A 12,626-nucleotide genomic window follows, 5' to 3' on the forward strand; every position below is an offset into this window, starting at 1 on the left:
CCATTGTTTTCCTAAAAGAAAAACCACTTTCAGAAATATGTTGTGAGGAATCGCCCAAGACCAAATTCTGATTGCTTTTAGCACAGTGGATGAGATCCTATGCCTCCCTGTTTGTTCACTTAATACATGGCTACCTTCCAAGACAATCTTGGAATGTGTGTAGAGCATTGAAAATTACTTAGTGCTTGATAAACTTGATATTGAGGGATTTCTGCTGAGGTTTCCAGCTGCCTTGAGTTTGGAGGCCATCAAGATGGGCTCCCCAACCGAGCATGGAAGCATCTGTTGTCAATATCTTTTGATGTGGCGGAATGTGGAAGAGGTAGTCTTTGGACAGATTTGTTGGTGCTAACCACCACTGAAGGGATTGACGAAGTGCTGGGGTCACTTGCAATCTTTGGGATAGTATATCTGTGGCTTGAGACCATTATGTCAAAAGTGCCATGAGATGTAAATGGGCAAACAGAATTATGTGAACTGCAGATGCCATGTGACCTAGAAGACACATCATTTGATGTGCAGTAATGCATTGGAGAAGAGACCTTCTGGCAGATGTGAATCAGTAGATGTGAATCAGTGTGTTGAGACTGTTGTGGTAGTAAAGCACATGCTTGAGTAGTATCTAGAAGCGCTCCAGTGAATTTTAGAATCTGAGTGGGTTGTAAATTGAGACCTCATAATTGACTGCAAATCCAATATTGTTGAATTCATAGCCTGGTGAGCTTGAGGTGTTGGGGCCTTGATAAACCAGTCATCAGTAGGGGAGCACATGAAATCTACATCAGTGAAGGATTGCAGCAACTACCACTAAGCACTTTGTGAATACTCTAGGTGCGGATGCTAGTCCAAATGTGAGTACTTTGTACTGGAAGTGACATGTTCCCATTTGAAAGCGAAGATATTTCCTGTGGGCTGGGAGGATGGGTATGTAAGTGTAGGCTTCTTTGATATATAGAGAGCAGAGCCAGTCATTTATCTCCAAGAGCAGTAATAGGGTTCCAAGAGAGACCATATGAAACTTTTCCTTCACCAAGTATTTGTTGAGTCTTTTTCGGTACGAGGTATTTGTCCAGTCTTTTTCAGCATGAGGGAATATTTGGAGTAGAACCCCCAGCGCCTCTCCTGCAGAGGTATATGTTCGATGGCATTGAGATAGAGAAGGGCTGAGAGCTCTTGTTGAAGGAGGGTGGTCTGATGGGAGTTGAAAGAATAGTTTCTCAGAGGATGGTTGGGAGGTCTTGTTTATAGATGAAGGTTGCAACCATGTCTCACTACTTGTAAGACCCAGTGATCTGATGTTATAAGTGTCCAACGATAGTAAAAGTGAGTGAGATGACTCCCTATAGGAAGAGATTGAGGAATTGGCTGTATTACACTGGCTAAACTCTCTTGGATGAAGTAAAAAAGATTGTTGAGACTTCTGCTGTGTTTGAAGTTGAGACTTTTGAGTTCTTTGTTGTCTCTGAGGCCTATACGGTGGAGCTCTGGAAGATGTTGATTATGGTATATAGCTTCATTTGGGGTAATCGGAGGTGCATTTTGGATTAAAGAACTTCTTAGTAGTTTGAGACATAAATGACTTTGAAGATGATAATGTCATTGAGTTTTCATGCCTCTATTTTTTGAGTGGCCTTTTCAATCTTGTCCCCAAAGAGTTCCTCTCCTAGGCATAGTATATTTGCCAGTCTTCCTTGGACATTAGCATCCAAATCTGATACTCGTAACTATACCTGCCTTCTCACTGCAACAGAAATTGCTGATGCTCATGAGGTTATATCAAAGACATAAAAAACAGTGTTTGATGTATGTTCTAGTTTCCAGAAGATCATTAGAAATGTAATGAAAAGCATGCAACTGATCATCAGAAATATATTGTTCATAATATGCCAGCTTTTGAACCAGTGACTTCATATAGAAAGTCATATAGAAGTTGTAACAGTGTATTCTGTTGGTTAGCATGGTGTTCTGTAAGTCTTCGCTCAAATTAATCTAGGGTTCTTCCCTCTCTGCCAGTAGGAGTGCTGGCATATGTCCTGGAACTGCTGGCCTTCCTCAATGCTGACTCTACAAGAAGGGACTCATATTAGTTGAGGTTTATCGAACCCTGGGCAAGATTGCACCCTATTATAGTATATCCAACTTACATGGCGACACAGGCCTTATAAGAGGTGTTTCCTAATTTTTAAACATAGCATCCTTCATTAAATGGTGAAAAGGAAGTAGAAAATGATATGGTGATAAAATTTGTCACTGTCCCCTCGATAACTGTAGGAAACCATCCCATGTCATTCTTTAGTGTTTATCTCAACTTCAGTCCTTTTACATCAGCATTCTTCAATGCAAGGCTTGAGTGTTGGTGGATGTGCCCATTCATACTCTGATTCTTCCCTCTCTCCTTAAAGAATGCCATATGGGGATGGTTTCCTGTGGTTATCTGCCGGGACAGAGACAATGATAAATTCTGTCACCTTGTCATTCTCTAAGATGGGCAACTCTTTATAATCTAGTGCCTCAAAGAGTTCTGCCCTAAGCTCAGACTCCATTTTTAATCGGTAGAGCTTGCCTCATCTGCCTCATCAATTTTGTGAATGATAGACTCTCAGATGGTGACCTTCTGCATGATGGAAGTGGAGATGGATTTGATGGAATTCCATAAGATTCCTCAGCAGAAAAGTCTGTACAGTCAAAGGTAGAATAAGGAGATAATTGGATCATAATCCTCAATGTCTGTCTTGGTAAGCAAAAATGTCGAGAGTAATCATGATCGAGGAGAGTAATCATGAGAGTGTCAAGCCTGACGTCAAGGAGAATGGCCATGAGAGTGTCAAGCCTGACATCAAGGAGAATGGCCATAAGAGCATCAAGCCTGTCATTGAGAAGAATGCTATTGAGATTACTGTGTATGGTGCTCTGCGGTGTCAGTCCACTGAGTGCCTTGATCTGAAGAGCTCTGATGCTTTGATTATTCGGCTCTCTTAGACTTCAATCATTGACTCCATGGAGACAGATGGTAAAACAGTGTTGCTTGGATTGAGCTGGTACCACATGTGTTGAAGCAGGCACCTGAGGTGCTTGGGCTTGTAAGGTACCAGCCAATTCCCTCTGAACTAACTCCTTTGGTCTTGTATATACGGCATTGGTAGAGATTGGCACAGATGGTGCAGTGTGTGGTGTATCAAGGCATTGGAGACCTTGATGAGAAGGCATGCCCCAAACGTGACAACTTGAAGAGAATGTGATTTTATCTCAGTGTGTCAATGCCTGAGATCATCAATGGAGTAGACACTTGAGAAGAGATCGAATTATGAATGGAGGGGGAGGAATGCTTATGCATTTTAGCTGACTCCACCAACAGAGATGGCACCAACAATGCAGATATGGCATGCAGTATCAATGGGTGCACTGGTACCAACGCTGAACTAGGATGAATGGTATCCTAGATGTGCTTGAAGACTACCTAAAGAGTTTCTCAAACTGGAGTTGACGAGCCTTAAGTTACCTCTTTTGAATTTTAGAGCAGCGCATGCAGGAATCCAGTAGGTGTTCAGGAACAAGGCACTGGAAACACCAGTTGTGTGGATCGGTTACTGAGATGGTCCTGTTGCACCGAGTGAACCGCTTGAAGCCACTAGAAGGCTTGGACATTAAGGGAAAAATAACCAATTCAAAATCAAAGGACTCATTTGTCCTGGGAAGACAAGTAAAAGTTAATCTGAAAAACGATCGATGCTCCTGACCTGGAAACAGATTAAAATGAGCCCAAAGGCGAAACTCAGTAAAAATTCAACAAACATTTATTGGAATGCAGAAAACAGCAATAAAATGAAAATAATGAAGAAAAAAGCAAAAAGAACTGGGAAGACACTACAAAACAGTTTGGTGAGCTGAATCAAGAAACATAGCTTCTTAGCTCTGTGGAAAACTGAGAACTGATGGTCCTGCAAGCTGACGTCAGGTGAGAAGGCACCAGCGCATGTAGATTACAGGCCGTCTCACAACTTTTTAGGTTTTTTAAAGTGACAGTACACTTTTGCACTGTCTGTACCAGGCTTCATGGATGACATCACCCACATGTGAGAATATGCTGCCTGCTTGCCCTAAGATAAACACAAAATGTATATATAAAATTACATCCAGTGTTCATGCTGCATGTCTAGCACTAATGTTAGAACAAGTCTGAAACCATATGGTTTAGAAGTTTGTGAGTCATGCTTGGTTCAGTATATTGCTAAATTTTGTATGACCTAATCCAGAAAATAAAATAAATAAAATCTTGCTAGATCTACCTGCTACATAAAACCAGAGAAATACAGAAGCATGCAACTTCAAATGACTTACCAGAATTGTGTGCAAGCTTGGCCATCATTAGTTGTACAATAAGATTTCTTGATTTTGTGGTGGGAATCACCACAACTACCCATCCAGGTGCCAAGACCAGTTTTGCATTTAAAAACTACCCCTGGATACAAGAGGCCCGTGTAGACTAAAAATAGCTGGGAAATAGAATCTGATCTAAATATGTTAAGTACTGTATCTTTATGTAAACCGGGTCAAGCTTCCATTTTGGAAGAAGATTTGGTATATAAATCTAAGGATTAGATTAAAGACAGAGTTCACCCCAAGACCTTTTGCACCACCTGGCTGATTTTACTAACCACCCAGCTAACTTAACAATAAATTTTTATAATCCTGCACAGTACTTTGCCGCCCCTAAAACAGCTACTCCTTCATGCTACCCAGTTGCAAACATTTGGGGGGAGAAAACTGAAAGATCTGAAAGTCCGATGTATACACACTATTCTTACCACCACCCAAAATACCTCCATTTAATCCAGCTACGAATACGCATGCCGTAACACACCATATATATATTTTTTTTCTTGGTTAAATAATAAAAAAAGAGAAAAATGGAGACAAAGACCACATGGTCTATCCAGCCTATCCATCCATGCCATTTAACATCCCTTCTGCTCTCTTACCAATATTATGTACTTATCCCCAACCTTTCTTGCCTAAGTAAATTGGTATTTATCTGGATAAATGGCTTTTAAAAACATTCTTCTGTATGCAGAAGGAGCCAAGTTATGTGTGAACATGAAGCACTAAGCATACGTGAAGATCTGCTTGTTGTACAGAACAAAAGCAGTGCTAAGAAAATCCATCCAAAAGCATAGGTCTGAACTGCCATATCAATAGCCCATAAGCTTTCATTTCAAAATATATCTGAATTTTTAATTCTCATTTAGGTCACTTCATTTTCTCACATTTAAAAAAACAACACATTCCTCTAAATGTATACCAAAAAATGAACTACAACAAGATGTCAAAATCTTTTAATCTGACACATCAAGGAAATATTGGTGCTGTGGCAGCATTTGAACAAACAAACAACTGTAAAGGATTCTGACTAAATGGAAGAAGATTAGAAAAAATGATCACCTGGATGCCAGAGTGTTGATTCACTTTTTGATGGAGTCATTTATTTCTTATCAAAAAATAATGACAGCAATTTACAGAAAAGGGTTTTTCAGCACAAAAAATGTGCAAGGTCTACTTCCAATAGCAAGGTTAAAAAAACAGCTACAGTTTAAAATAATGGGCCGGATTAAACAGCTTCAGCCCAGTGCTGGGAAGGGGGTGAAGGGAAGATAAATCAAGTGCTACTCTAGCTAATGCACTGAAAAATCAAAAGAAAAACAGAGGAACTATAAATATATAAAAAGTAAAGTATTGAACTAGATACAAATATGAAAATGAAGTTAATGTAGATATTAAATGTAGGTGGACAAGCACAATTAGGTTCCTAAGCTTTCAGGAATTTTTTTGCATATTTTAGGATTTTTTTCCCATTTCAGGAGCAATGAAAGATTAGGTTCTTACCTTGCTAATCTTTTTTCTAATAGAAGACAGAAGCCTGTACAGTAGCTGCTGCTTTCCATTAATCACAAATCTGCAGAAGGTTGTCACTCAAACTCTGAATTTCTCCCCTTCTGCAGTGGAGAACAGTTCCCTCTTCAGTTGGTACCAAAGCTCAGATATCATCCGCTGCCCTTGAAGGGTCCTGCAGGTCCCCGAGACCCCCAGGTCCTCATCAGGTGACAAATCATCCAGGAACACATTGTCCTCCCAGGAAATACACAGCTGCTTAGGCGGGGTGGAGGCAGTGGAGGGGGCGGAGGAAGCGCTGGTGCCGACGAGGCCAAAGCCACTGAAGAGGAGATAGGGTGGTCACCAGCCATGTGCATGAAATACGCCTTGTACATGGCGAGAATAAAATCCAGGGAAAAATCTATAGGTGGGACAGAATCATGCTCCCCAGCAGAGGAAGAGGCCTGCAAGACCTGTTTCTGCCTCTCCAATCTAAGCAGGAGCTCCTGAGAAGACTCAGTCAAAATGGCGGAGTTTCCCCGCCAAAGAAGAAAAGCCCCCCAAAAAAGGCATCACCGAGGCTAAGGGAACTGAAGAGGCCTGAAAAAGCAAAGCTGCAATAAGGGAATCCCCAGAAAAGCCCAAAGCACCGGTAAGGGAATCCCCAGTACCTTCGGCAGAAAGGGAAGCCCAGTTTTTCTCCCCTCTCCGCCCCAGCCATGACAGCTGGGGAATCTCCAGGACTGTTGGCGGTTAGGGAACTTTGGGCCTCTCAATGCACCCTTTGCAGCTGTCAGGGAAACCCTTGAGCCGGCCAGCTCCGAAGTTAGGAAGGATTCCCCTTCCGGCTGTGAACAAAAACAAAGGCTAACCGCATTAAGCCTTCAGCGGGAACACACTAAGCACTTCTTCGGCTTGCAAGAAGTGCTCATTGTTAACCGCAAGGCAGGCTAAATGAAACCGACAGCTGAATGGGACAAAAAAAAAAATATGAATGAACACAGTCCCTGCAAACCAGCACAGAAAGAAATGTACTGCCTCAGGTCTGGGGGGTTTGTTTTGTTTTAGAAACTTTAAATTAAAAGGAGCAGACCCCACAGGCACTCAAAACTGTAGTCTCTCCCTAACCATGGCAAGGCATACAGTTGAGGCTCCTCTAAAGAAAAATGGGGAGGTGGAGGAAATGGGAAGGGGGGAAGACTCAACTACCTGAGTGTGACACCCCTTGAGGTGGTAATGGTCCCATGGGACTCCAGCTCAATCTGACCAGAAAATAGGGGTAGATAAAAAGGCCACTGCTTAACCCTGCCAAGGCCTAAAAAGACTACACAGGCTTACCACTCCACCTGGTGGAGACTGAGAACAGACTATGAAGGACTATGAGGGACTGCACAGCTGTACTATAAGAATTTAGTGTGAGGGACAGTATTAAGCTTTACAATTCAACACTAAAAAAAGCTAGGAAGAACTTCTTCGGAGACAAGATCTCTAAATCCAACAACCAGATCAGTGCACTATTTAACATCTGGCGCTCCTTAACTACAAAAAAAGACCCACCCTTGCTCCCACTGTCCATATCAGCTGATGCCCTTGCAATCTTCTTTAATGAAAAGGTTACCACCCTAAGACGCTCCTTCCCACCCACAGTCTCCTACAACTCCCTGGTCTCTACTGACCCCAACCCTACCTTACCTGTCTCCACCCCCATTCCAGCCGACAGATCCTGGACTGTCTTCGAACTCGTTTCTGAATTGCAAGTCCAAACTTTGCCTCAAACTAAAAACTTGCAAGTGCACCCTGGACCCTTTCCCCTCCTACCTATTCGAGAACACCTCTACACAGGCTATCGCCTCCCTCACCGAACTTATAAATTCAGCCCTAACATCGGGCCTCTTCTCCTCCGACATGGGACATATTTCATTGGCCCCTCTATTGAAAAAGGCCGACCTTGACCCTTCCATACCATCAAATTACCGCCCAATAGCAAATATCCCCCTCCTAACCAAGTTATTAGAATCCATCATATCCACTCAACTTTCATCCTACCTAGAAAGATTCTCTATCCTCCTACCCCACCAGTTCGACTTCAGACCCAACTTCAGCACCGAATCCCTTCTGGCCTCACTAATCTCTAAGGTGCAACAACTCCATTCTCGCAACAAATTCGCTGTTCTCCTACAATTCGACCTCTCCGCAGCTTTCGACGTCGTCCATCACGATATCCTTATCTTCCAACTCTCCGAAATAGGCATAAGCTCCACAGTCCTAGATTGGTTCTCGAAATTCCTACGCTTCCGCTCCTACACCGTTAACTTAAACGGTACTTCATCCCCCCCCCCTGGAAACTGAAATGCGGAGTCCCGCAAGGCTCCCCCCTCTCTCCTATCCTTTTCAACATCTACATGTCCTCTCTGAAACTCCTTCATCTATCCCCCCTGGAAACTCTCTACACCTACGCCGATGACATCCTCATCCTCCTCGAGACCGACTCGAACCTCTCGAACCTCGCTGAGAACATATCCACTTGTATTACGAATCTCCAATCCTGGGCCCAATCTGTCCAAATGAAACTGAACGAGTCCAAAACAAAACTACTTTGGCTCGGCCCAACATTAGATCATTTACCCACCTCCATCCCTTTACCTTCTGGACCCACTCTTCAGCTTGAGTTTTCAAGCAAAGTCCTAGGCATCGTCATAGACTCCTCTCTCTCCTTCAACGATCACCTCAACTCTTTGATAAAAAAATGCTTCTTTTGCCTTCATATGTTGAGGAAGGTGAGATCCTGCTTTCATCATTCTCAATTTACCGTCCTCGTTCAATCTACTATCCTCTCTAGACTGGATTACTGCAATTCCATCTATATAAGCCTTACTAAGAAAAACCTCCATAGACTTCAGCTAATTCAGAACGATCATGTCTCCCCACTCTTCTCCAAGCTTCACTGGCTCCCAGTATACTCCAGAGTCCTCTTTAAATGTGCCTGCTTAGCCTTCAAGATCCTACATGGCATCCTACCTCCCGTTATCCCACTCTTTTGGAATTCCTCAAAACCACACTTCACCAGACACTCCCAAAAACTGAAACTATCATTCCCCTCTATAAAAGGTATATCCCGCGCAGGAAAACTTGGAACATCTCTCCCCTTTAGAACCACAGAACTCTGGAACAACCTCTCATCCCCACTCAGAAACGCAAGCTCCTTCCAATCCTTCCGCAAACACTTGAAAACGTGGCTCTTTGCAAAAATCTAATCACATCCCATTCTCCAGTATTCTGTCCCTCTCTTTCCTCTTAGTCCCTCTCCTTTATCCCTTATTGTAGTTCCTTTCCTCTTAACTCTGTAAACCGTGCCGAGCTCTGCGCTTGCGGAGATGGCGCGGTATACAAACCTAAGGTTTAGTTTAGTTTAGTTTCTCAGTCTCCACCTGCTGGCAGAGGAGTGTCAACCCATCTGTCTGTGCCGATCTGGAGGGACGATAAAGAAAGGTCTTTACAGCTGCAGTAAAACTAGCCTTAATGCACAGGAAAAATCCATGCAATGACACACACTAAGGTCACTTTATCACAGCTTAGTAAAGGGATCCCTAAGTGAAATATTGCTCAGTATATGGCAATACAGTTTGAAGCATGCATAAATCTAGAATTAAACAGATAGGTCAATTTTGAATTTATGTATACATAAACTATCCTCTACAGTTTTGTTTAGGTTAAGGCCAAAGCCATTTTATTTCAAATCCACAAACCTGAATTAAAATACAAAATTACAATCACACACTACAAGAGTCAGTATCTCTGATTCTAATTTTAACTCATTAAACTTAGCTTATGTTTAAAAGCAAGTGGCTGCTTTGATCTGATTTTTTCTTGTACTGAATCCAAGACCTTACAACTGATGTACTAGACTGCAGCATTATTTCACAAAACAAGCCATTATATAAAACAAACATTGAAAATTTTGTTTTGTGTATTTTTCACCCAAGACCCCTTCACAAATAATTCTGCAAAATATTAAAAAGTTGTGTGAAAATAGTAATTTTTTATAACCAGGTTTGTTATGGAATTCATTAGATCTGTAGCAAATTTATACAGAAAGAAGGCTGCTAGACTGAGGAAATCATGTGAATTATCCCTTCAGCCATTTTTGTTCTAATTTCAATGCAGTCTGGACATCTCTCAGCTATGAATGATGCCAATTTATATTCCAAGAACACAAGTACAATTTTTTTTTAATTAAGTATGGAATAATCTAAAGCAGTCCTATAGTTTATTTTCAATGAATGAGCAACATAAGCCTTACATATGTAAATTAAATATATACCCGTTGCTTGAATCCAAAGTATGCCCCAATGAACGTTAATGGTACTGAAATTCCAAACCACATTGACAAGATAGCAACCAGAGTACCAAAAGGAATGGCAGCAGATGACTTTTCATTCCAAAGGATAAGATTCATAACAAAGAAATCCATAAAGATAACACTAAGAAGAAAAAAAGAGTTAATTAATGGATTAAGACAATATCAGCTATATTATCCAATTTACTGTTAAAAACTCTCAGGAAATTCATTAAGAGCACAATGATATTCTTGCACTGGAAGAATAGGGTAGTGATAATGTTATCACTATATCTGTGATGAGGTCTGCACCCCTCTGCTGTTTATGCCTCTCTCAGATATTTTCTGCAGTAGTCTAGAGTGCCTCTAGGGCACATGTGTCAAACACAAGGCCCACGGGCCGAATCCGGCCCACCTGGCCTTTTTATGTGGCCTGTGGCAATGTTCCCAATCTTCCCCTTTGAGCCGGCGTGTCCTCTCCTCCGTGCCGGTTCGACGCTGCCACACCAGAAAGTCCGCCTGCCTCGGCAGTGCTGTTCATGGCTCCCCCTCCTGCCCTCCATCCACCGCAATCCACTCGGGCGGAAACAGGAAGTTGCACGTCACTGGAGACAGACCACGGCAGGCAAAAAGCAGGAGGAGGAGCCACGCACAGCACTCCCGAATCGCTGAGGCCGGCAGATTCCCCGGCCCAGCAGAGACATCGGACCGGTGCCGGAGGGAAAGGCACGACGGGCTGTGAAGAGAGCGAGATGAAGGGAGAGAGGTTGGACCTGGGGCAGTGTAGAGAAAGAGGGAAAACCGTTGGGAAGAGAAAGGGAGAAATTTTGGACCTGGGGGGAGAGAGGCAGGCAAAGAGGGGGAGAGATGGGATGGGGGCAGTTGGGAAGAGAAAGGTATAGAAGTTGAATCTGGAGATGGAAGGGGATGGAGAAATGTTAGGCCTGAGGGTAGAAGGGAGAGAGAGATGCAGCATCTTTTTTTTTCCTTCCATCTCATTGTTCAGCATCAAGGAGGGAGGGAAGAACAACAGAAAAGAGACGGAGGAAAATGTTGGACCGAGAGGAGGAGAGATAGAAGGAAACAGGAGGTTGGGAAAGGAGTGAGATGGGAAATGGGAGAGCTACAGAATAAGAGAAGATGGAAAATTGATAGGTAGCTGAAAATTTAAAAAGAAGAAGGATGAGAAAGAGGGCGAGATTTGAGTGGACAGAAGCAGAAAAGAAAAAAGGAGAAAAGTTGAAAGGGAAAAATCAATATGTTGGAGACAGGAACCTGGAGCAAGAGAGAAGATTAAAAAAAATGGACAGCAGACACTGGAAAGAGAATTAGAAGATAGACAAAATCAGAAAGAGAAACTGGGACCAAAAGCAAAACAACCAGACAACAAAAGGTAGAAAAAATAATTTTCTATTTTGTGATTACAATATGTCAGATTTGAAATATGTATCCTGCCAGAGCTGGTGTTAGACAGCAAACGTGAATTAGGACCTATAAGAGAGGAAAAGCCTTTTTTATTTATTCTGTAGCCAGCATGGGGTTGGAGAGGTTGCATCCCTATACTTCTACTAAGACTAACCCCCTCCTTTGCTGGCGCACAGCGTGGGGTTTGGCGCCAGCGATTGATCCGACGTTCACAGAAGTCCTATGAGCATCGGAGCTGCCACCGGCACTGGGGTCCACATTGCGCGTCAGCAAAGGAGGGGGCAAGTATCGTAATAAAAAATCCGGCCCACGACTTAGCCTGCGTTTTAGATTTCGGCCCCTTATGTGATTTGAGTTTGACACACCTGCTCTAGGGGAAGCAAAAAATGGTTTTAAAAGTATAGCAAGGTCCAGAACAGAACTACAAAGCTTGAAAATCATAGCTTTTAATACCTATGTCATTTCCAATGAAGAAAAGACATGGTAGGTGGCAAGCAGCCAAAAAAAATTGCTTTCTACGTTGTATTACACCACACAACAAAGGTATATGAGAATGTGAACTCTCAGGCCTTGAGCATGCGCACATGCTCAAGACCCAGCACAGGAGGCAGATCTTCGGGCACTGGCAGGACTTGCTGGTGCCGGTGCGGAGGCTACACTGAAGTAAGAAGAGGGTTCGGGTGGGTTGGGGGACCTCCGGTCGCGGCGGGGGGTGCCCGATGGCGGCGGGGGGTGCCGGATCGCGGGGGGGAGGGTGCCGGTTAGCGGGGGGGGGGGCTCGCAAATCGAGGCGCGCTCGATTTCCGAGGTGCCGATTTTGCGAATGTTTTGCTCATCTTGCAAAACATTCGCAAACTGGTGCACTCGTAAACCGAGGTACCACTGTATTAACATATACCAGGCTCTGCACCCAGCCCCCCCCTGCCAGGCTCTGCACCCTGTCCCCCCTCTCCTAATTGTAATGCAATTTTTTTCCTTTCATTATTCATATACACAC

At 43.1% G+C, this 12,626-nt stretch overlaps 1 protein-coding gene across 1 annotated transcript in view; it reads right to left on the reverse strand.

Annotated features, from left to right (window-relative positions):
• Nucleotides 1-12,626, reverse strand: part of LOC117360557 (transmembrane 9 superfamily member 2-like) — a 198,770-nt gene that overhangs the window by 54,123 nt on the left and 132,021 nt on the right. The window contains exon 13 of the mRNA XM_033944480.1: nucleotides 10,190-10,349. Coding sequence (XP_033800371.1) covers nucleotides 10,190-10,349 — 160 coding nt within the window. The remainder of the gene's footprint in view (nucleotides 1-10,189; nucleotides 10,350-12,626) is intronic.

The sequence above is a fragment of the Geotrypetes seraphini genome, chromosome 5 (assembly GCF_902459505.1).
Source record: "Geotrypetes seraphini chromosome 5, aGeoSer1.1, whole genome shotgun sequence".
NCBI classification, from domain to species: domain Eukaryota; kingdom Metazoa; phylum Chordata; class Amphibia; order Gymnophiona; family Dermophiidae; genus Geotrypetes; species Geotrypetes seraphini.